Genomic DNA, 24,822 nt, shown 5'->3' with positions numbered 1-24,822 from the left:
ATAATTTTCTATTGGAGTTTCTTTTACTGGATTAATAATGAGGCTTGTATCATCAGCAAACAGTGTCAGTTTAGCTTCTTGCTTCAGAAAAGAAGGGAGGGCATTCACATATATCAAGAATAGAAGGGGAACCATGATTGAACCCTGTGGAACACCTAATGTAATTTCCCTGCTCTATAGCTACTGGGTCACATCCTTGTAAATCACCCAGTGCAAAAACAGTTATATGTACCAAATCACCAGCTCCTGTATCAATATTTTAAGAAATGTGTTTCATCCAAATGGAGTAGGACTATTGCCATGCCAAAATAAGATGCTGTTTAAGAACAGCAAACCACAACTCTTGTGTAGCATTTTATGGGGGTATGACAATATATCAATTACCCTAAAGAAATAAATTCCAGCACTGGAAAATCTGATAAAAATCATGAAAGATCACCAATCACCACATAAAGATGTGGGGCACATGACCAAACACAAAAGTTCAGAAAATCAAACAATCTCTAACACAGTCATCCTTTATTTAATGTAAGTACTCTCTCTCTCTTTCTCTCTCACATACATACATACACACACACACACACACACACACACACACACACACACACACACAAACACACACTACCACACACACGCACGCACACACACTTGTAACTGCATAAACAGTTGTTGTTTATGTGTCACCAATTACTCACACAACATAGATTTGTGAAAATGCAGGAAACAAGGTAGGAAAAGACAGACTGCAACTTACCGTAAAGAAGACCCATCAAGTTGCAATCAGGCACAATTAAAAGACACTTATATAAAGCTTTCGGCCACAGATTTCATCAGTAAGAAGAGAGATTCACACACACACACACACACACACACACACACACACAAAAAAACCACCAACTCCAGACCGAGCGAGGTGGCGCAGTGGTTAGACACTGGACTCGCATTCGGGAGGACGACGGTTCAATCCTGCGTCTGGCCATCCTGATTTAGGTTTTCCGTGATTTCCCTAAATCGCTCTAGGCAAATGCCGGGATGGTTCCTTTCAAAGGGCACGGCCGACTTCCTTCCCCGTCCTTCCCTAATCCGATGAGACCGATGACCTCGCCGTCTGGTCTCCTTTCCCGAAACAACCAACCAACCAACCACCAACTCCAGTGTGTGTGTGTGTGTGTGTGTGTGAGGTCCTGCATTTTCAAATAATGGAAACTGCAGAGTTTCCATTGTTTGAAAATGCAGACAGTTGTTTATGTGTTGACAGTTACTGATTGCAGCAGAATGGATAACTTAACTAATTTTTGTCAATAGGGTGTGTCACAGAGTGAAGTTCTTTGGGCAAGTGAGAGACTGTTTACTCTTAGGACAGTGTATCTTTGACATGTTGTATTGTATGTTCTGTGACTACGTAATAAAGTGAAGTGTTGTTAGACTGCTAATTGCTGCTCTACTGTGATTCACAACATCAGAATTTGGTGGCGAAACCCGGGATTGAACCACGGACCTTTACATGGATAATTCATGCCAAGCGTACAGGAATATCTAAAGGGGACATTTTGCAACTGATGGAGTTTCTGAACGAGGAAGCCGACGGAGCGCTTACCATGCAGAAGATACGCGGTGAATTTTCCAGCACTTCTAGTAACCTTCCCACAGCGTCCACACTTCACCTACATGCGAAATCTAAAAGAACGACTCCGAAGGATACCAGCGTAAAGGAACCATTCTGCGTCTTTTGCAAATCTTGCAGTCATTGGGCGCAAGACTGTAAGAAGATCGTATGCGTTAATGATCGAATAGATAAATTGAATTCTTTGTCTTCAACGTGGGCACAAAATCTCAAATTGCAAAAAGAAAGAAAAGGCTCAGTGTGTTAACTGTAAAATACTGCATCATAAGTCCATTTGTGAGGAATGAAAGGATATTAGGAGTCCTGCGGGTCAGACATACGTTACTTTGATGGGAAAGGTATCTGTCGCTCCCCACGGATACACGTACCTTCAGACAGCTCAAGTATGCGTCTCAGGACCTACAGGATTGAGCAGGACAACGCGATGTCTACTGGACGCAGGTAGTCAGTCCAGCTTCATAGCAAAATCACTGATTGATGATCTGAAACTGCAAACAGTAGACCGACAAGAACTAACTGTTTGTTCCTCTGAATCAAACCCTACACGCCCACGCCACCGCAGGCTTGTTCAGTTTAATATGAAGGGGCTTTGGCAGAATTCTAAATTGCCACTTACTGCCTTCGAAAGTACTCACGTTATTTCTCACCAGCCTTCGGTTCCACAACAAATAACGATTTTACCAGATGCCCATAAGATTACACTAGCAGATCCGAAAAACAATTCAACAGAAGATCTTCCCGTGGAGATTCTTGTAGGAGGCGATTTTTATTGGAAGATAGTGAAGCACAATTCGCCCATACGCATCTCTGAACCCTTAGTGTTAGTTCCTTCTCTTTTTGGCTGGATACTTAGTGGTAACAAGTCACAAGCCTGTGTGCATGCAACCGTGGTAAATTTTACTCAGACTGACCGATCTCCTTTGCACTCGGACAATGATTTCAGACGCTTTTGGGACTTGGAAACTATAGGGATTACTGCCGATCAGGGTCTACCTGTGAACAACAAGGATACGAGACTTCTTGAAGAGTTTAGAGCATCTTTCTCTATAAAAGATCATTGAGCAGTGGTTACACTTCCCAAAAGGCAACATACAGAGCTTTCGAGTAACAGAGCGATCACGGAAAAATGATTCAAGCACCTTAGGGAAAGATTTCAATGTCAAGAGACCTTTAAGCAAATGTATTTCTATCTTATGCTAGACTACATTACAAAGGAGCAAGTAGAGGTCGATCCCACCCCACTCTCAGGAAAGGAGCTATTTTATCTCCCTCATCATGCAGTGAGGATGGAGAAATATGGAACCACTAAGTGGAGAATAGTCTTTGACGCTTCTGCAGTGGCGTAGCAAGACAGCCACGCCACTCGGAAGTAGCCGAAAGGCACGCGTTAAGCTCACGCAGGCTGGCGTGAGGTCTGAAACAGGATACGTAATGAATGCTATAAAGAAAAGTATGTAGCTTCTGGAATACTTAACTTTAATCCATAATTGTAGAACATCGCTCTTGATGCTACATGCTTCATAATATTAATTAGCAATTGAATACGGCGCCTTGCTAGGTCGTAGCATATGTAGCTGAAGTCTAGGCTAACTATCGTCTTGGCAATTGAGAGCGTATTTGTCAGTGATCCCCTTCTGGCAAAGTCGTCTGTACAACTGGGCGAGTGCTAGTACGTCTCTCTAGACCTGCCGTGTGGTGGCGCTTGGTCTGCGATCACTGACAGTGGCGACACGCGGGTCCGACTTATACTACCGGACCGCAGCCGATTTAATAGCTACCACCTAGCAAGTGTGGTGTCTGGCGGTGACACCACAGCTTCATCTCACGAAAACAATGCTCCTTCTCTGAATGAGGTATTAGAAGTAGGACCGAACCTATTACCAGAGATTCTGGAAATTTTACTGGGTTTCAGACTATATTCTATGGCTATCATCACAGACACCACACAAGCTTTCCTTCAATTAATCTTGAACGAAAAGGACCAATACTTGACCAGATTCTTCTCGTTCAAAATTAGCCAGGATCAAACAGGAAATCTTGAAAATGACAGACGAACTAACAGAATACTGTTTTAACAGACATCCTTGGAAACAAAACCAACATTGATGCACATAGGCCTTACTGTGAAGGGATGGATAGCGTTCTGTAGTCGTGGTGAAGACAAGCTATCTAAGGGGTAAGGCTCTGAAATAAAACCTTGGCAGGTGTCCCAGGCCATGAGGTGGCAGCCCCACCAGGACACTCGGGGGCTGTGGGCTGATAACCCGCACCACCAAAAAACACATATCACAGAAACTAAAAGGAGAAGCAGCCGGATGAATCTTAAGAATATGACCTTTGGCCTGAAAAGGAAAACCCGTATCGGTTTTTGGAATGTAAGGACGGTGAGAGAGGCAGGGAGACTAAGACAGGTTGAAAAAGAGATGGAAAACTATCGACTAGATAAATTGGGACTAAGTGAAGTAAGGTGGCCAGAATCTGGGGAATTCCAAACACAAAATGGTGGAGTGTTGCTGTATGTGGGTCAGACAGGTGAGGACACAATGCATAGGAATGGTGTAGGGCTCTTACTATCTAAAAGCAGCAAGAAGAGCTTACTGGAGTGGAAACCAGTCTCAGAACGGATAATAACCGCATGCTTTAAAACAAATGTGCGATGTGTCACTGTAATTCAATGCTATGCACCTACTGAAATAGCTAAAGGAGAATTAAAAGATGCATTTTATACAGAGCTTAATGGAGTCCTTAGACAAACAAATTCTAGGGACATAAAAATTTTAATGGGTGACTTGAACGCAAAAGTTGGTTCAGAAAATGAAGGGCTTGAACATATCATGGTTGTGCATGGAATGGGGATCAGTAATGTAAATGGTGAAATGTTGATAGATACATGCGCTGAACATGACCTAGTCATTGGAGGCACATTGTTTCCACATCGTAACTGCCATAAGATAACGTGGGTATCTCCAGACCACGTTACCGAAAATCAAATAGACCACATAGTCATAAGCCGCAAGTTCCGACACTCTCTGTTAGATGTCAGAAATAGAAGAGGGGCAGACGTTGGAAGTGACCACCACCTAGTTTTGGCAGAATTCAGACTGAAGATAGTGGCAAATAGAACCAAGCTCAATCACAGGTGCAAGAAAATAGATGTGGCAAGATTAAAAGATCAAAGAAACATTTGCCCTTGAACTACAAAACAGATTCCAGGTCCTCTCTGAAGAAAATTTTATGGAAGAGGGAATTGAAACATGCTGGCAAAAAATCAAAGACAGCTATTTAGATGTGGGAGAAAAAATCTTAGGATTTAAGGCACATCAAAGGAAGGAATGGATCTCCGATGCTACGTGGAATGAAATCAGCCACAGGAAAGAACTAAAACTTAAGTTAAATTTTTGTAAGACAAGAGCACAAAAGAGCGAAGCGCATAAAGAATACATGGAGGCGAACAAAAAAGTGAAAACATTGCTACGTCAAGATAAAAGGAAATGGATAGATGAGCAAGCAAAATTAGCAGAAGAGGCAGCAAGACAAGGAAATATGAAAGAGCTCTACAATATTACCAAACGGTTGTCAATGAAGAACTTCAGACATGAAGGACCAGTTAAGAACATGGATGGGGTGATGCTTGCAACTCAACAGGCACAGCTAAAGAGATGGGAGGAGCACTTCAAGAAACTGTTAAATTGTGAAGACAACCAAGAGGAACAAGTAAGAGATGTTCCAGAGGAAGTCGAAGAAGATCAAGATATAAATTTGCAGTGCCCCACAATGGACGAAACTAGGATTGCCTTGAAAACACTAAAAAACACAAAGGCTCCAGGCCTAGACAACATAGCACTGGAGCTCTTAAAAGCTGATATTGAAAGTACTGTTAAAATGCTCCATCCTTTGCTGAAGCATATTTGGCTCGAAGAGAAAGCTCCAAAGGAGTGGAAAAATGGTTTGGTGGTAAAGCTCCCAAAAAAGGGAAATTTGTCAGATGGTAACAACTGGCGTGGTATTACATTGTTGTCAGTGCCCAGTAAGGTCCTCACCAGAATTATTTTAAACAGAATTAAAGAGTCCCTTGAAAAGCGACTGCGTAAAGAACAGCCCAGTTTTAGGGCACAACGCAGTTGTGTTGATCTTATTAACACTCTTAGGATCATTTTAGAGCAAAGCAAAGAATTCCAAGCAACCATGTACCTGGCATTCATTGATTTTCAAAAGGCCTTCAATTCCGTGAAACATAAAGTGCTCTGGCAGGTATTGCGGAAGTATGGCATACCACAGAAGATCTTAAACATCATAAAAGATCTATATGATGGCTACAAATGCTGCATACTCCACAAAGGAAATATGACAGAGCCCATAAAAGTAACAACTGGAGTCCGTCAGGGTTGCATTTTGTCACCAACACTTTTTTTACTCGTTCTAGACTCTGTTATGAGAAGAGTCACAGCAGGCAGGAGACGAGGAATCCAGTGGGGGATCCACGGACGTCTGGAGGATTTGGATTTTGCAGACGACATAGTTTTACTAGCTCCAAGGCTGACTGATATGCAAGCTAAATTAAACTTGCTGAAAGAAGAAGCAGAGACTGCTGGCCTCAAGATAAATATAGGTAAAACAAAGGAAATGAGAGTAAATTCAGGGAACATGGAGGTGCCATTGTTAATAGGTGAGCAGCGGGTGGAGACTGTCAACTCATTCCTGTATCTGGGTAGTATAGTGGCGGAAGATGGTGGAGCTGGAGATGATGTGAAAAACCGCATTAAAAAGGCAAATGCTGCCTTCATACAATTGTATCTAACATGGAAAAATAGAAATATCATGTATAAAACAAAAATCCATATCTTTAATACAAATGTGAAGTCTGTCCTTCTGGACGCCAGTGAAAGCTGGAAAATGGATAAAAAGATAACATCCCAGTTACAAAGCTTCATAAATAGTTGTCTTCTTCGCATCATGAATATCTGGTGGCCAGAAAAAATATGCAATGAGGAGCTCTGGCGAATAACAAACCAGATACGAGAGAGAAAGTGGGGATGGTTGGGGCACACCTTACGAAAACCAGATGGAGCCATCAAGAAAAAAAGCATTGGAATGGAATCCCCAGGGAACAAGGAAGAGAGGAAGACCAAGGGGCACATGGAAGAGGACAGTGGAAGGGGAAGCAAAAAGAGTTGGCAAGACCTGGGCAGAATTGAGGCAAATGGCCAAAGACAGAGACGGATGGCAAGTTCTCCTGTATGCCCTATGCCCCCATAGGGGCCAATGGAATTAAGTCAGTCAGAAGTCAAGTCATTCGGCCTGACCTGCAGCCCATTTTTACTTTCTGCAACACTAAGAGAACTTGCCGACAAGTGTATGACAGCATTTCCCACTGTAGCACCACTTATAAACAAGACTGCATACTTGGACGACTTTGTGATCTCAGTAGAAGGTGATAATTTGGTTATAACTATATACTATGAACTTGTAACCCTAATGAAATTGACCAGTCTCCCCCTTATCAAAATGGGCTACCAACTGTGACCAACTCGAAACTATCTGGACTCAAGTTTCAGGCATAGACTGGAACACCGCAGGTGACTACTTCTGTATCGATCCTAGTGAAATCATCAGAAGGTCGTCAGAAGAGCCAGCTACGAAACGACTCCTTTTACAATGTATGGCTAAATTCTATGACCCACTTGGACTGTTTTCCCCTGTTTCTCTTGTTGGAAAATTGCTATTCCAGGACACATGGTGCCAAGGAATTTGCTGGGATGAACTTATGCCCTGGGACTTAGGGGCACGATGGTGCACTTGGATATTTAGCTTACCTTCATTGTCACATATACATGTCCCTAGATGGATAGCTACAGCTCATGGAAGAGACTCTCAGCTACACGTATTCTGTGATGCCTCAGAAAAGGCATATGGAGCAGCTTTGTACATTCATACTGTCTTAGATGATGTCATAACCCATTTAGTCTGTAGCAAGAACAGACTTGCTCCTATTAAGAAGGTGACATTGCCTCGACTCGAACTTTTAGCGGCAGTAGTTGGAACCAGACTACTGTGTTACTTTTGCTGCGCAACAGACTTTAAAATTGCCCATGCGATATTGTGGACGGATTCTACAGTAACACTAAGTTGGATTCGCTGTGATCCTAACAGATGGAAGACCTTCGTTTGTAATCGTGTAACTGAGATACAAACACACACGACTCCCACGCAATAGAAACATTGCTCAGGATCAGACAATCCTGCTGACAACCTCTCACGTGGACTCCTTGGCTACCAAATGAATTCTCTGTATATCTGGTGGCATGGGCCGCCTTGGCTTGCACGCCCTCCTGAATGCTGGCCAAACGATACACCAACGATGGTACAACTTACTCCCGAAGAAAAGAGGAAGAAAACCCAGAGCCAAGTGTTGTTGATATCTATGCCAACCAGCCTTCTGGACTTATTTAAATTCAGCTCATACTGGAAGATCATTCGTATCACAGCATAGACTCTCCGCTTCCTACACAACATTCGTCAAAAGAATAAATCTTCAGGAGAACTTACAGCCACCGAATTATCAGCTGCCAAAATTTATTGGATTCGAGTGGGCCAGAGAGATTCCTTCCCCAGCGAATTACATGCATTTCAGAATAACTTACTACTGTCAAAAGAGTAAAAAATCGCACAATACAATCCTTTCTTAGAAGCTGGACTGATACGTCTAGGAGGTCGGCTGCAGTGCACTAGCCTAAATAGGGAACAAAAACATCCTGTACTCATTGACGGTTCCCACCACTTCACACAATTGGTTATTCGAGAGACACACATCTGCCTCCATCACTTTGGTGTTCGTTCTATACTATCCGAACTGCAAACTGAATTTTGGATCCTTAGAGCTCGTCAGGCCATCAAAAGAATTCTACACTCATGCCTCACATGCAAGATCTTGAAGAATCCACGAGGGCAACAGATCGAAGCACCGCTGCCACCTGAACGAGTTTTGCCTGCCAAACCATTTGCTGTAACCGGAATAGACTTTGCTGTCCCACTATTCATCAAAGTGGGGAAGGAAATGCACAAGTCACATATCAACCTTTTCACATGTGCTACCACATGAGCTGTACACCTCGAACTCTGTACAGACTTGTCAATGGACAAGTTTCTCATGGCACTTCAGCGATTCGCCAGAAGACACGGACTACTCCACACGATATATACAGATAACGCGAAAACATTCCATGCCACGAATTTGGAACTAGCCGAACTTTGGAAGGCATTGACTACCACAAAAACTTATCAGTTCCTCGCCCACCATGGTATTACTTGAAAATTCATTGTCTCCCGGGCGGCTTGGTGGGGAGGACGGTGGGAAAGAATGGTGGGCACTATAAAGCGTTGCCTACAGAAGGTACTGGGACTCGCAAAGCTCACTGAGCAACAACTGAACACCACCTTGATCAGTAGTGAAGCCGCAGTGAACTCCAGGCCCATCACACCAGGAGATGATTGTGATGCACTCACACCTTCCCTTTTTGATGGGAGAAAAAACTTACGACTATTCCGACGGGACCAGAGACTTCAGCGAACATGAATTTAACAAAGGAATCCCGACTGAGACAGCAACTCTGTGACAATTTCTGGAACCGTTGGATTAAAGAATACCTACTGGAGCTCCGCAACTACCATGAAGATAAACGCCCATTGGGACGATTCATCCCCTTTCGGCCAGGCGACATCGTGCTGATGCAAGAGGACCTTCGTCCGCGACGTTTGTGGAAGAAGGCCAGGATAGAAAAGATACTACCAGGAAGAGACGGCAGGGTAAGGATGATAATACTCCGGACACCAGAAGGTCACATCATTAGTCGTCCTTTGCAGCTGGCCGTACCTTTGGAGGTCGACCACGGTGGGGAGGATGTCACAGAGTGATGTTCTTCGGGCAAGTGAGAGACTGTTTACTCTTAGGACAGTGTATCTTTGACATGTTGTATTGTATGTTCTGTCACTATGTAATAAAATGTTGTTAGATTGCTAATCGCTGCTCTACTGTGATTCACGACGTAAGAGGGTGTTCACACGAATGGTTAGTTGTATTCTCTGTCTAGCGATTTGATCTTTGAATCAGTGTCACAATCTCTGTTGTCTAGTGCTAAGTGTTGGTGCTTTATTACACACATCTAGACTGGGATCCTCTCAATCTCTTGAAGCAAATCTAAAACGGCAATACCAAATCTATGGTTTGTAACAGGCTGGGAGTCATATAATTATTGTTAACCACAAATCACCCAATTTCAGTTACTGCTTAGCGCCTGTCCTCCTGATCCTCCCCTCCTCCCTCTCTCCTGCAGCTTTCCATTTGTTTGGCTGAAAAAACTGAGTCAGCATTGCTCCACAATGAGTGAGTGAGATACTGAGCTCTGAAAGAGGAAAAGATGTTAGTGTTGCCTGCTGCAGAGGTTTGGAGTAAGGTTACTGAGGGGAATAAAAGATTTTACAATCCGAAAAAATTGTGGAATGACAAGAGGTGTTTTATTATCATTGAGGTACTTGTGTTATATTGTTTTTCAAACTCCTACTCTGAGCTATCTAAGCAATCCTTTACTGCATAGAACATATTGCCTAACACACACTTCTTAACTACCTTTTTAATAAGTTTAAGTAATCTCTTTAATCTCGTTAGCCAGTTTATTGTACAATTTTATTGCCTAGCAGGAAATTCTGTTTGAGGCTTTGTTTATTCTTTCTTGGCACATATAAGCTCGGTCTTGATTTTGTTCCATGGTCACTGCTAGTTCTGTTTGTGCAATAATTATTATGTTTTTTATGTGCACATGTGACTAGTAAATACACTCACATGGTGTACTTATGTTGGCGTGTTCGCAACACTTCAACCAGCAGTCAGTATTCATTCTTAGACATTTTGTGTTTGTTAAGCAATCTATAGAGGTACCATCCACATGTAGTTTTACAGTGTTATTTTTTTCTCTTCAACCTGAAATTCATGGCATATGTTTTCTTTGTGTTCAATGTAACTTGACTGCATACTGACTAATTCCAAACTTCCTTGAGGAGTTTAGCTGCTTCACCTGCAAGGAGTTTTTTCTCTGTTTTCATTTTTCTTTCCCTATCGTGAGCATAATGTTTCTGTCATCAGCAAAGAGAATTTTTTCTTTCATATGTAACACTATTGGGAAAGTTATAAATACATGTAAGAAACAACATTGGACCTGATATGTCACCTTAAGGATCTATTCCATCAATGCACCTTGGTTCTTATTAACATTCCACTAAAAGCTTAGCCTTATCATAGGTTTATATTATTGTGATTCTTTTCAACTTATGATCAAAACTAGCTGTTGGCTACACCTCTTGTTAGTAATGTTTCTAGAAAGTTACTTGTCTTTTCTTTTTTGTAGATTTTGAGTAAAAATTCTCCTCTAATAACATAAAGAGTTTACATTGAAAGTCTGGTAGTTGAGAACTAGGAGTAGTTGATCTGGGTCCAGGCCCCTAAGGACAGGCAACTTGACAGTAACACACAACTGGCTAATTACTGAGGCCAAGTAGACCCAGATAGTAGAATTAACAAATAGTCATAATAAATCAAAAATCTCTACTATGTAACTATTGTTTCCATCATGTGATATTTACAAACTGCTTTAAATTTTCTAGCTAGCAGGTTTATATGCAATAATGAAAAATAAAAATAAAAGCTTATTCTGACAAAATTAAGGCTATAGGCTTTGTGACTAGTAATAAAAATAAGTAAAATGCAAACTCAGCTAATACAGGAAACTGAAAGAAGATCTGAATTTTTAGGTATCATTAAATGTTGTTTTGCTATTTTGAACTGTAATATTCACATATATGAAATCTAGTACATCCATATCTCACATATTACGTTTCATGCTACTAAGATCAAAGAAGCACAATATTCCTTTTCATATAGATTTGTCAATCCTATTCTACACAAAGCACTTCTTTACATAACCACAGAGATTTGGGCTAAAAAGCAGGAAAGCCAAGAGTGAAATAAATACAAAAAGTCCACAAAGACTGAGCATCAAGACGGATTCTGTAAATGTAATGAAGCTTTGGAAAATGATCCAAAAGAATGGTACACACTCACCACACCAGTTGTGACGCTGTGTCCTTCAGCATTCTGTGTCCCATCACTGCTGTCAGTGTCTTGTGATGAGCCACTAAATAAAGGTTGAGCTTCACCACGAACATGTTGACGTTCTCTGTCTTGGGCTAGAAGTCAAACAAAATTTTCTGAATATCATTGACAAAAGGTGCTTTATACTCTCAGGAGAAAAATGAGGCTTCAGCTGCTCACTGGAAACAGAATGCAGCATACAAAATTAATAGTTAGTATGACATAAATTAAATAACAAATAATTAAATTTTATAAATTCAAAAGATGGCAGAAATTATTCATTTCAATAATGCTCCTCAAATGTTCTTCCATGGCTGCTGTTAGGGGAAAATGTAATTTGTGCACTAACCACTTTAGCTGTATGGTTTAGAAATGCCACAGATAACTGAAAATGAACACGCTGATCAGAAGTATATTTTGTGATTTTCCGGTGAGGCAACAGCAACATCCATGACCGACAGTGTTGAAGACAATTATATTCAACACACATTAATCTGTCTGATCTACAAGTTATCAAGATTTTTATGTACTACTAATATGTTTTCCATCCCATTCTTTCTTTTCCATGTGAAACATGGAACCACATTATAAGTATGGAAATCATATCCATTGTGTCTTCATACTGATTACTGGCTCTCACCAAATACATACATACATCCCTGACATTTTGATTCAAGATTAACTGAAACTGCAGAAAACGAATGTTTATTCACAATATTGCTACACTAGTACAAGTCTGAATCATCAACGGTTTCATACGAAAACCAAAACGGAGATACACTAAATAATATCTGAATATTAAAACATATTGTAGTAATAGCCTTGCTGTAACTGATAATAATTCAATACTGATCACAACAAGTGGGTTCCTCTCACCCTGGAGTCCAAGAGACCTGCTCCTCCTTTTCAACCTTCCCTAATCTGCCCCTCTCTCCTCCTCATGTAACAAAATGTCAGTCCGAAAGTTAGGAGAGTGTGTGTGTCTACAGGCAGTACTAACAAGTCCCTTGAACATATGTACTGACTGGCCATTCTCTCTCATGATTTTATAATTAGACATACTAACTTTCATAGTGAGTATAGTGTATTACAAAAACATGAACTCAAATAACCAGTCCCACCTGGTCATCAACAAATCAAGCCACACCTTGACCTAACGAGTAAACATAAAATAGGAAATCTTATTCCAATTCATATTATTAGACAGGTTCATAAACAGGATTTTTGGCCATTATAGTCAAGTATGCAACATCTCAGTTTTAAAAGTAATTGAAATTGATGTCATAAAGTAATGTTCATTCTATTCATTGCTGTGATAGTCATCACTACAAGAAATGTAATCACTTGAATTGGGATTCTAAGTAAATGTGAATTTGTATGCTAGTTTCTGTTGTATCACCTCATGTGACAGTAGTTCATGACACTAGTGCTCTGTAAAAACCATGGCATAGTAGGGAAAAAAGAGAAATTGTGGTGGCTACGTAAGCCACTAACTTAGTGGCTGCATTCTTTTTTCTTTTTTTTCTATGTGTTAATCTTTAATGTTACACAAAGGAATGTCTAATGCTTAATAGCAAAAGTGCACGAAATAGTGGTAAGGATATTACAATCCACTCTGCACATTAACAGGAAACGTGAGAATATTCATTTGTGACTCATACACCTGTTGCTGCTGCAGCCAAATTACACGCTTGGGTAACATGAAATAGTTATTACTATCAATTACCGAAATTAACAAAATGAACTGTCAACCACAATGTTATTCTGACCCAGATAATACAGACTATGACTTATCAATAAATACAAAAGAGGACCAAGACAGCTAGAAAAATATCCTTTGGTGAACTAAAAAGGAGTAGTACCACTGAATTCCTATTACCATAGGGAGAAATGAGATGGGAGAGAGAGGGGGAGGGGGAAGAAGGGAGAGGGAGAGAGCGGGGTGGAGTGAGGGGGAGAGAGAGAGGGAGAAGGGAGGCGAGTGGGGGAGAGGTGGAGGGGAAGGGAGAGGGAGAGGTGGAGGGGAAGGGAGAGGGAGAGGGGGAGAGGAAGAGGGGGGGGAGAGGTGGAGGGGAAGGGAGAGGGAGAGGTGGAGGGAAAGGGAGAGGGAGAGGGGGAGGGGAAGAGGGGGGGAGAGGAAGAGGGGGGGGAGAGGGGGGAGAGGGGGGGCAGGAGGGGGGAGGTGGCAAAGGAAAATAGAGATAGAGGTGGGACGGGGGGAGGTGGCAAAGGAAAATAGAGAGGGGGCAGGAGGGGAGGGGGAGGTGGCAAAGGAAAATAGAGAGGGGGGCCAGGAGAGCAGGGAAAATTAATCTTACCTGTTCTTTCAGTCAGATAATTGCGTATATCTGATGTGCGTTTCCTATATGAAGGCATATGCCTGCTTAAAAACAGTTCTATATCGTTGGATGCATTTTGTGTGAGTGTATTTAGATCTTGTGGAACACCCTGCAAAACAGAGAAAACAAAAGTATTTTGCCAAAATGATCATTTATTCTTACTTCAAAAGAGGACAATGTTGGTAACATCAATAAAGCTTAAACAAAAAGATTCTACAGTTATTACAGATCATTATTCTAGATGAATGTTCACATGTAAAGAAATATTATTACATGGATATAATAGAGGGAAACATTCCACGTGGGAAAAATATATCTAAAAACTAAGATGATGTGACTTACCAAATGAAAGTGCTGGCAGGTCGATAGACACACAAACAAACACAACATACACACAAAATTCAAGCTTTCGCAACCAACGGTTGTTTCATCAGGAAAGAGGGAAGGAGAGGGAAAGACGAAAGGATGTGGGTTTTAAGGGAGAGGGTAAGGAGTCATTCCAATCCCGCTCCCGGGATTGGAATGACTCCTTACCCTCTCCCTTAAAACCCACATCCTTTCGTCTTTCCCTCTCCTTCCCTCTTTCCTGATGAAGCAACCATTGGTTGCGAAAGCTTGAATTTTGTGTGTATGTTTGTTTGTGTGTCTATTGACCTGCCAGCACTTTCGTTTGGTAAGTCACATCATCTTTGTTTTTAGAAATATTATTACACTTACACATGGCATCTTTTAATGAATGATACTATATTTTGATTATTATGTACATTACGGAATGCAAAAACCATTTATTTACCATTTATGTTTATAAGTATTGTCACAGACCTTCAATAAACTAATGCATGGGTTGAGAATTATTTTTAATATTCCAACAATACTGCATTTATTATTCTGTGACATGCACATGCAAGAACACACATATCTGTAGATTATTCTCAGTTCAATCCTTGGTGACATTGGTTTATGATCTCAGGCATGTTTCTGTGTTTAACATTTTCTCTCTTACTGCAGGAGACATTCATAGAAATTTAAAAGATATGCTGGCTGATTGCCAGAAAGGTTTGTGGTGAGTAAAGAAAGTAAGTCCAGTGCCCACATACACTGCAGCAGTGTGAAGAGCCATGTGATATTGAAAATGACCTCTTTTATATGAATATAGAGTGTAATAAATGTTATTTACTATTACCTGTGAGAAAATGTCTCAATGATTTTCTTTTATGTTTCAAAAATCTGTTATTATGTTGTTATAGGGGTTTATTTTTTTCTTGAAATAGATAAATTTTGATGTTGCGATAAATTTGTTTAGTACTTTGCTACCTTATGACAAAAGGGCCTCTACCCTGATCAAGCATAAGACAGCATAAAAGTAGAGACAGAGATGCAAAAGTGTGGACTTCACTAAATTGTGGGACAATGCTAAGTAAGAAGACAACTTTACAAAAAGTGATTTAACCATGCAGAAGTAACTGTCCTTAGATGTTAATTTCTGTCTTAAAGAATTCTCTGTAGTTTTCTGAATGGGAGAAAGTTTACTTCCAGGAAAGTGGACCACAGAAAGTACCAAAATTAGAGGAATTTAAATGTGGCTGCATGTACCACGATGTCCCCGTGCCACACAGTTGGCTCTGTTAAAAATAATGTTTTGCTCACTTTGTTTTGTTTTTATGACTTTTTAGTCCCTTAGGTTGACTGACCTGCTTTACAGTTGCTTATCTTTTGTTTATACAGAGAGTTTAGTCACTGTTTGCTGTTGCTTTGGCAAGAATATTTTTTGTTTACAGCAAAGTAATTGTGTGCGCGAGTTTCTTATTGTGTGTGAGAGTTTCTTATTCTACTTGAAAGCAACGGGAAGAATTGAGAAGTTCAATGTTAAACAATGTAAATTTTATGGAAATCAGTTCACGAGATGGATTAACTCTGCTAATACTGAAATACAAGTGATACAATACTTGCATCAGCTTCAACTACTTCACATGCTTCGAACCTAAAACTGAAATATTTGGACAACGGGCTTGACAGTATTAATGCTGATAATATAGAGACAGCAACTATTTATTCAGGTTGTGTTACTGTTGAACTCCCTGCTCTATCTGAACTAATAAATAAAGCTTTGCAGTCTAAGGAATGTGGCAATAGTGGTGTAAAGGTGGTTGAGGAGATGTGTGCTATAAGAGGTTGTGCATCAAAATTAAGGATTGTTCATAATTTTTGTGATTTAAGCGAATGTTGTTGTACTTGGGGTGTAACTAAACAGAGAGTGTATAGCACAAATATTAAACTTGCTTATGCTATGTGGTGTACAGGCAAAGCATACAGAAGTGCACAAATTTTCTGTGCTTTTATGGACTTATCTCCGCCTACAAGGGTTGACAGGTACAATACCATTATTCTAAAGACTTTAGAAGTAGTAGCAATTGATTATATGAAAAATGCTGTTTGGGAAAATATAGGCAAGAATGACAGCAATACATGCACGTCTGCAGCTGCGGATGCATCCTGGCAACAAAGAGGCTATATTTCACTAAATGGTCTGGTGACAGCTACCTCCTTGGACAATGGAAAAGTCACTAATGTGGAAAGTGTTACCAAGCACTGTCATGACTGTAGTAGTGGAACTGAAAATCATAACTGTTTGATTAATTTTAGTGGTTGTGTGGAGGGATGGACTCTGAAGGTGTTGTGAAGATATTTTACACGTCAGTGGAGAAATATGGTGTGATGTACACATCTTACCTAGGAGATGGTGACCCAAAAGGGTATAAAAAAGTCTGTGAATCCAGATCTAGTGCTGACAACAAAAATGGCTCTGAGCACTATAGGTCTTAACTTCTAAAGTCATCAGTCCCCTTGAACTTAGAACTACTTAAACCTAACTAACCTAAGGACATCACACACATCCATGCCCGAGGCAGGATTCGAACCTGCAACCGTAGCGGTCGCGCGGTTCCAGACTGTAGCACCTAGAACCGCTCGGCCACTCCGGCCAGCTTGGCTGCAGAATAAAAGTTCATATCACTTCTCACTTCAACTTTGAACAGAGTTCATAGCATTTCCTATCACAAATATATTTGATAATATAATGAAAAGGACCTGTCCTTTTCAATCTGTTGTTACATCCATCCTCGATTTTCCATTGTTAGAAACAGATTTGAAGATTTTTACATAACAAAAAATTGGAAGAGGATAAAAAGGGGGAGGGAAGTATAAACAACAGAAATACTGTGCTATACAGATATGGACGTGCCACCAAAACAATAGCTAAATCTTGGGTGAGAGTTTCTGGGCTAAGAATTTCACTGCTCTATTATGAACATGTTTATCACAGTATCATTTATTAACACTACAAACATCTTGAAAAAGTCAGTCACCAACACTTTACTGATTAAACCTAGATTTTTAATTATAAATGTCCATAAAATACTATTTTTACTCTTTGAAATTAGCCTTCTTCACAAATTGTCATTTCACTTTAGGACTGACCAATATATTTGTATATACATACCTCTAGTCTAAGTAAGAGATCATATGGACTCGGACTCATATTGAATGACGAACGATTTTCGCCTGGATCAGAATCAATGCACGGGTTCTCTATCATCCACGTAGCCAGTTCATTAATTGTACGCGCTGACATTTCTCCACTGCTTCCTAATTGAAAAATAGTTGTCTGTCACTGATTGTTATTCTAGTGATCAAAATAACATAGATACAAAAAAGTATGATTATATAAAATACTTACATAACTAAGGCAAATTATTTGTCAGTTAATTTATTACATAAATCACAAAATATTATATGACAAGTTTGAAGTTTCTAAGATCTACTTCAATGTCTGCATCTTATTTTACAGTGAAATTTGTCACAGTAGCATGACTGCAACATCCACCAGATCCAATCTGGTAGATGGTTCAAGGATGCTCTCCATATTTGTGCATCATAATCTGGAAATAATGATATCACACAACAGAAGGTCATGAGCTGTTTCCCACAGAGCCAGCAAATGCCAGACATAATTCATTATGGTGCTGAAATTCCATCAGTCACATCCCTCTCTCAATGTTGATGGAACTTCCAGATTGTGAACTGGGAACTGTTTCAGAGAGATTGATGATAACATTCAGTGGATTCACCAAAATCCATCCAATTATGGACAATTTGTGAGTGTGATTGAAGTTAATGCAAGGAAAAAAAAGTGGGTTTTCAAAGGAGTAAAAATCCAGACGGTCTCAAGAATGTGATGAGTTAGATGCCAGATATCAATAATCTCTCAGTGACACAACAGCTGATGACAACTTGAGAGCTCTCAATAAGAACAGAAGAAGAAAACAGCAGGAGGACTCAATTTTACACAGTGTAGTCACAGAGCCTCGAACCTCTGTAGAAAACTTGGTACAGACCCAAGGTCATTAAGCACGGAAACATATGTGAACACCAGTTCTGTTACATCCAGACTACTGGAGATTACGGAAACTAAAATAGACAAGGCACACAAACGAATCATGAAAAATTAGTTGTACATAAAGAGGTCCCATCTAAAACTACGTACAGACTACAAACATGACTTCTGCATTGAAGAATCTGATATAACCTTGAACATGCAAAATGAATGAAGCAGCTGGATTTGATGGAGTATATCCAGAGTCTCTTATAGCCATCAAACCTGAAACAAAACTGTGACACACAGAATTTTTTAACGAGATTCTGAGAAATGGAAAATCGTTAGTCTTTCAAACACTCTCTTATAATTCCCATTTTGAAACCAGGCAAAGAAAGACTGGTGCTTCTCACTACCAACCAGCAGTGTCACTTAGCATTACCTATAAGCTATTAGAAAGGCTTATTCCAATAGCATTCAAGAAGCTATTAATTAAATTATCTCCACTGAGCAAGGTGGCTCTAGGAATGCTAGAGTTGCTCCGACCATGTCTCAACATTGACAATGGCAGTAGAAGCTGGATTTCAATGAATTTTCAAATCAGCTGAAGTTTGTGGGCATTAAAGCACTGATGGAGGGATGGACTGATGTTGAAGCTTACTGAAATTATCTCTTGTCAAAAGCTGGCATTTCTAGTGAACAACATGCTCTCTGATACACACTTCAAGGTGTTCCTGATGGACTAGCAAGCAGATAGAGGACTGTAAATAATGGCCAGCTTCATGGATCAGTTCTGGCTCCCATTCTGTTTAAACTGTATAGCCATGATACCAGACACCAATGATTCTTAGAACGCTAATATATGAGGGCTATCCACAAAGTACATTACGTTTTCGTTTGTGTCCGTAGGGGCGGGGCTAGCGCGGCCATCTTGGTGTCATGGCATTCCGCCGCTCAGTCGGCATCCTGCCGTGCTAGTGAGAGGTTCGTGCTGTACTCTGTTGAGTTACTGTGACAGTCTGAAATGTCAGCGTTAATTGAAAATGCCGGGAAGTGTGAAGTGTGTGCTGTAATAAGGTTTCTGACTGCTTTGTGAAGTGTATGGGGACAACATAATCACTGAAGGTGGAGTGCGTCAATGGGTCATAAAATTTAAAAATGGCCGAACTAACGTTCATGACGAAGAGCGAAGTAGAAGACCCAGCATAGTGACTGCCGAACTTGTCGAAAAAGTCATGCTGCGGTCCGTGAAAACCGTAATTTCACAATAACGGAACTCTCTATGAGTTTTCCACAAATTTCACGAAGTTTGTTGCACAAAATCATTACCGAAAAGCTTGGTTACCACAAGTTTTGTGCAAGATGGATACCAAAAATCTTGACAGAGATTCACAAAAATCAGCGAATGGCTGCAGCGTTAACGTTTTTGGACACTTACGAGAAAGATGGTCACTCATTACTCGATTGCATCATTACTGGTGACGAAACATGGGTTAAGCATGTGAACTGTGAGACAAAATTGCAGTCAATGCAGTGGGGGCACACAAATTCCCCCCAAAAACCCAAGAAATGCATGCAGACAATGTCGGCAAGGAAGGTGATGGCGACTGTCTTTTGGGACAGAAAAGGTGTGATTTTTGTGGATTTCCTGGAAAGAGGCACTACAATAAACTCTCAAAGGTATTGCCAAACTCGCACAACCTCAGAAGAGCAATACAAAACAAGTGCAGGGGAAAGTTGGGCTCGAAGATCTTGCTGATTCACGACAACCCCCGGGCCCACACGGCAAATGCCACTCGTGAAGTTCTCGAATCTTTTAAGTGGGAGTTGTTTCCTCATCCGCCGTACAGTTCCGACCTGGCACCGAGCGACTTCCACTTATTCCCAGCAATGAAGAAGTGGTTGGCTATGCAGTGTTTTGATGACGATGCACAGCTTCAAGAAGAGTTAACCACGTGGTTGAAGGCACAGGCGGCAGAATTTTACGACGAAGTAATTTCCAAGCTCGTCCATCGCTACGATAAGTGCCTTAATTTAAATGGCAACTATGTAGAAAAGTAGTATTTAAGTGTGGCTTTCATCTGTATATAATAAAAAAAATTCCAATACTTTATTTATTTTTAATTCCAAAACGTAATGTACTTTGTGGCTAGCCCTCGTATAAAAGGAGTTACAGGCAACTTCATGCAAAGTCCAATTGATCAGAGGAAAGAGAGCCTACCACAAGGACTTCCTCTTCAAGAAAAGTACACAAAATACACCATAGAGACAGCGGAGGTCGAGAACAAATGATTAAATGTCCTTTGCCACATTGCTACCACGGATAACATGTGAAATGCAGTTGACAGCCCACATGTCATTTGTTAAAACAGCCAATAACTCAGGTGGTAAACATACATTACAAGGTAAGTAGTTAAAAAAAAGGGCATTTCGTCAGGAAATGGAGAACTGTCAAAGAGCACAAAGTGGTGGGTGATCACCATTTAGCAAGTGGTGATGGTTAAAACAACAGTGCCCAAATCAAAACCTAGCTAAAATGATCTCCTCACTGCGAAAGGGCCATGACGAGGTCAGCCAAGCAGCTGGGAGAGGTTTAATTCACAGAAGCTTATTCCCATGAACGGAAAACCACTGATGATGCCAAAGTGACTTCACCTGCTGACAGATGCCAATAGAGAGATCATCGGAAGAAATGGAAGAACTAGCAAACCATGGTAGGAGGATTGCAGCCTTGGCGGCAGCATCAGCAGCCTCATTTCCTGTCAGGCCAACATGAAAACCCACCCAAACATGTCAGTGCCTCCCTCAAGATTGAGCAAGTGGAAGCTTTCTTGGACCCACTGCACTAAGGGATGGACTGTATACAGCACACACAGGCTCTGAAGGGCACTGAGAAAATCCGACACAATTGAAAAGTCTGTGTCACCGGATGTACAGGGTGCCCTGACAGAAGGCGAAGAGCTCTGCTGTAAAGATTGAGCAGCATTCTGGAACCCAATTCTGAAAATCGTCGGTGCCAATGATGGAAGCACACCAGACACCACAGTCAGTCTTAGAGCCAATCAGTGTTCACAAAGTTACAACTGCTAAGTTCCATGCAAAGGTTGAGAAACTTACAGTGATAGGCCGAATCTGGAGTAGTTTCCTAGGAAGCGAGTAAAGTCCAAGATGAACATGGGCCACCGCACGAAGCCAAGGTGGTGAAGGGTTCACACCGATCAGGTAAGTGGCAGATAGTGCGAAGTTAAGCTGCCGGAGCAGTAGCCGAAAGCAAACTTCAGGAGGTAGCAGAGAAGAGGGACGTGCCCCATACTGACGGTCAAAGGACTCATAGGCTGCCGAGCAAGGCAGACAAATGGTATGCATATCCACTAGGAAAGCCAGCGTGACAGCAGTGGTTTGGCAGCTTCTGCATAGAGACTCTCAACTGGGCTAGCCTAAGTGGCACCAGTGGCCAAACGGATTGCATTATGGTGGATTGTATTTAGACAGGTAAGATGGATGGACATGCAAATGCATGAATGAAACACTCATAGTCTAGTTTCACACAAACAAGGAATTGGAGAAAACAGAAGAGAGTGGTCTGATCCGCTGTCCAGAAAGTACTGCTTAGGACACGTAGGACGTCTATCAGACGGCGTACAGCAGGTGGCCAGGTAAGACACATAAGAAGACCAAAAAAGTTTTCTATTAAGCATGAGCCCCAGGAATTCGGCAATTTCAATTAATGGAAGAGCAATACGCCCAAGATGTAAAAACAGTAGAAGAAACCCATTGTGCTGCCAGAAATTCATAAAAACTGTTTGTCAGTGGAAAAGCAAAAGCCATTGTCAATGTTCCACAAGTACAGACGATTGAGGCATCGCTGAAGGAGACAAGTATATGAGAACTGCAGTACATTGCAAAATCATCGGTGAAAAGGGAGTCGGATGTGCCTGGCAGAAGACAGGCCATAATAATATTAATGGCTTTGACAAAGAGGAGAATGCTCAGGACAGAGCCCTGAGGCATCGTGTTTTCTGAGTAAAGGTGTCTGTCATGGCAGAACCCATACATACCTTGAAAACTCTTTCTTTTAAAAATCCCTGAAGGGAACAGAGCACGTGACCTCAGAAGCCCCATGTGTAGAGACTATGGAGAATATCAGTACTCCACGAGGTGTCACAGGCTTTTTACAAATCATTAAAACACAGCCACAATCTGATATTTCCATTGAAAACCATTCATGACATGGGTTGACAAAGTTACAAGATGGTCAACCACAGAAAGGCAGGCTCAAAATCCCCATTGTGCATTGTTTAGTAAATTGTGAGACTCGAGCTACCTTACCACCTGGGCATGAGCCATACATTCCATCACCTTGCAAACACAGCTGGTGAGAGAAATAGGGTTGTAGCTAGAAAGAAGGTGTTTTCCTTACTGGGCTTAGGCAAGGATATGACAGTCACTTCATGCCAGCATCTGGGAAATGTACCATCTGCCCAGATGTGGTTGTACATACGAAGGAGAAAGTGCTTGCCCACAAGAGAAAGTTGCTGCAAAATCTGAATGTGAATATCATCTGGCCCTGGGGCAGAATATCAGGGTGAAGTGAGAGCATGATCTCGCTCCCTAATAGTTAAGGCAGCATTGTAGCATTCACAGTTCTGAGAGAAGGGTATCACCCAAGCCACTTCCACTCATTTCTGATGGAGGAAGGCATGGTGATAGTGGGTGGAGCTTGGAATCTCCACAAAATGGTGGACCAAGGTGTTTGAGATAGCAATAGGGTCCATAATGATGTCATCTGCTATGGTCAGGCTGAAAATTGGGGAATGGACTTTGACCCTAGGGATCCATCGGAGATTGGCCCATATGATGGAAGAAAAAAATGGTTCAAATGGCTCTGAGCACTATGGGACTTAACATCTCAGGTCATCAGTCCCCTAGAACTTAGAACTACTTAAACCTAACTAACCTAAGGACTTCACACACATCCATGCCCGAGGCAGGATTCGAACCTGCGACCATAGCGGTCGCGCGGTTCCAGACTGAAGTGTGTAGAACCGCTCGGCCACACTGGCTGGCTGTGATGGAAGAAAGAGCGGAGCTATTAAAAGAACTAGAAAATGAAATTCAGCTAGCTTTTTCACTATCTGAAGAATGCGATGAAACTGCACACATAACTGTGTATAACGAATACAGTTTGCCAATGTAGGATGATGTTTAAAAATCTGGAGAGCACATCACTGCACACAAATTATATCACAGTTTGTTTCAGTCCACCAAGGAACCAGCACATGGCACAGTAAAAATGAAGTGCATGGTGTGGAACATTCTGCCTGTAAAGATAATGTTCGTAAGGTAGTCTACCTGGTCATTACAACTGGGAAAATGTTGTTTGTCGAAAGTCACCAGAGAGGAAAAAAGCCTCCAATAGGTCTTGGAAAGCTGCCAATTGGGTTTACATGTAGTTGGGGTAGGAGTCAGCAATCGGAAGCTGCATGAGAAATGGTCACTCGAGTATGTGATACAGAGAATGGACCATTCGAGGCAACAGGCATGCTGGGCAGTGCAGAATTAGAGGTCCAAATGGGAATAGGTGTGCATGGGGTCCAAAAGGAACATGGGTGCTCCAGTACTAAGCCAGATGAGGTAGAGTTGACTGCGAATGTCAGCAAGGAGAGCAGCTCTTGGACAGGTTCTGGGAGAACCCCAAAGGGTATGGTGCGCTTTAACATCACCAAACAGCAAAAAAGGAGGGTGAGAGAGTTGCCCAATAAGCTGTAGGAAGTCTGCTCTGGTGACACATAATGATGGATGGATGTCAACATTGCAAAGAGAAACGATAAAGCAAGGAAGGAAAATGTAGACTGCAACAGCTTGCGGCTGCCGAGTGCCTGCCTTTGAAGACTCACTGATACAGGGCCCAGAGGCTGCAGTATACTATTCCTTGAGATGTACAGACATGTCGGCAGTATCTCTGGGTCGGCCTTCAGATTCCAAGGCAGAAAAACAGTTGGTGGTGCATGCCGGTGGAAGGGAGGTCAGCTGGGTTACATATCATGCAGTGACACCGTGGAAGAGGGTCTCCGAGTCAATGAAGGAGGAAGTAGTTTGTCTTTGTTTAATTTTTTTGAGCATTTGCGGTCGGCAGATGAAGACTCATATGTTTGTTGGCTGGAGGGATGTAACAAGTCTTCACAGGAGTATATCTTCAGCCCTTTCTGGCCTGCTGGTTGTGTAGCAGGTGATTTCACCACCAGAGGCGAAGATTTGGTGGCTTGTTTCACAGCTGGAGCCAGAGAAGATGGGGGTGCTACCATGACACTGGGCGATTTGACAATTGCAATGCTGAATTTGAGGT

The 24,822-nt window shown here is 41.5% G+C and overlaps 1 protein-coding gene across 1 annotated transcript in view; it reads right to left on the bottom strand.

The window, feature by feature from the left end:
• Positions 1-24,822, bottom strand: part of LOC124621816 (probable E3 ubiquitin-protein ligase HERC1) — a 766,600-nt gene that overhangs the window by 303,805 nt on the left and 437,973 nt on the right. The window contains exons 40-42 of the mRNA XM_047147255.1: positions 17,604-17,749; positions 14,084-14,213; positions 11,736-11,860 (exon numbers count right to left, since the gene is read on the bottom strand). Of these exons, the coding sequence (XP_047003211.1) occupies positions 11,736-11,860; positions 14,084-14,213; positions 17,604-17,749 (401 nt within the window). The remainder of the gene's footprint in view (positions 1-11,735; positions 11,861-14,083; positions 14,214-17,603; positions 17,750-24,822) is intronic.

This window comes from Schistocerca americana, chromosome 7, assembly GCF_021461395.2.
Source record: "Schistocerca americana isolate TAMUIC-IGC-003095 chromosome 7, iqSchAmer2.1, whole genome shotgun sequence".
In the NCBI taxonomy this organism is placed as follows: domain Eukaryota; kingdom Metazoa; phylum Arthropoda; class Insecta; order Orthoptera; family Acrididae; genus Schistocerca; species Schistocerca americana.
Note: the sequence above shows the minus strand (reverse complement) of the source record. Positions and strands in the feature narration are given on the sequence as shown.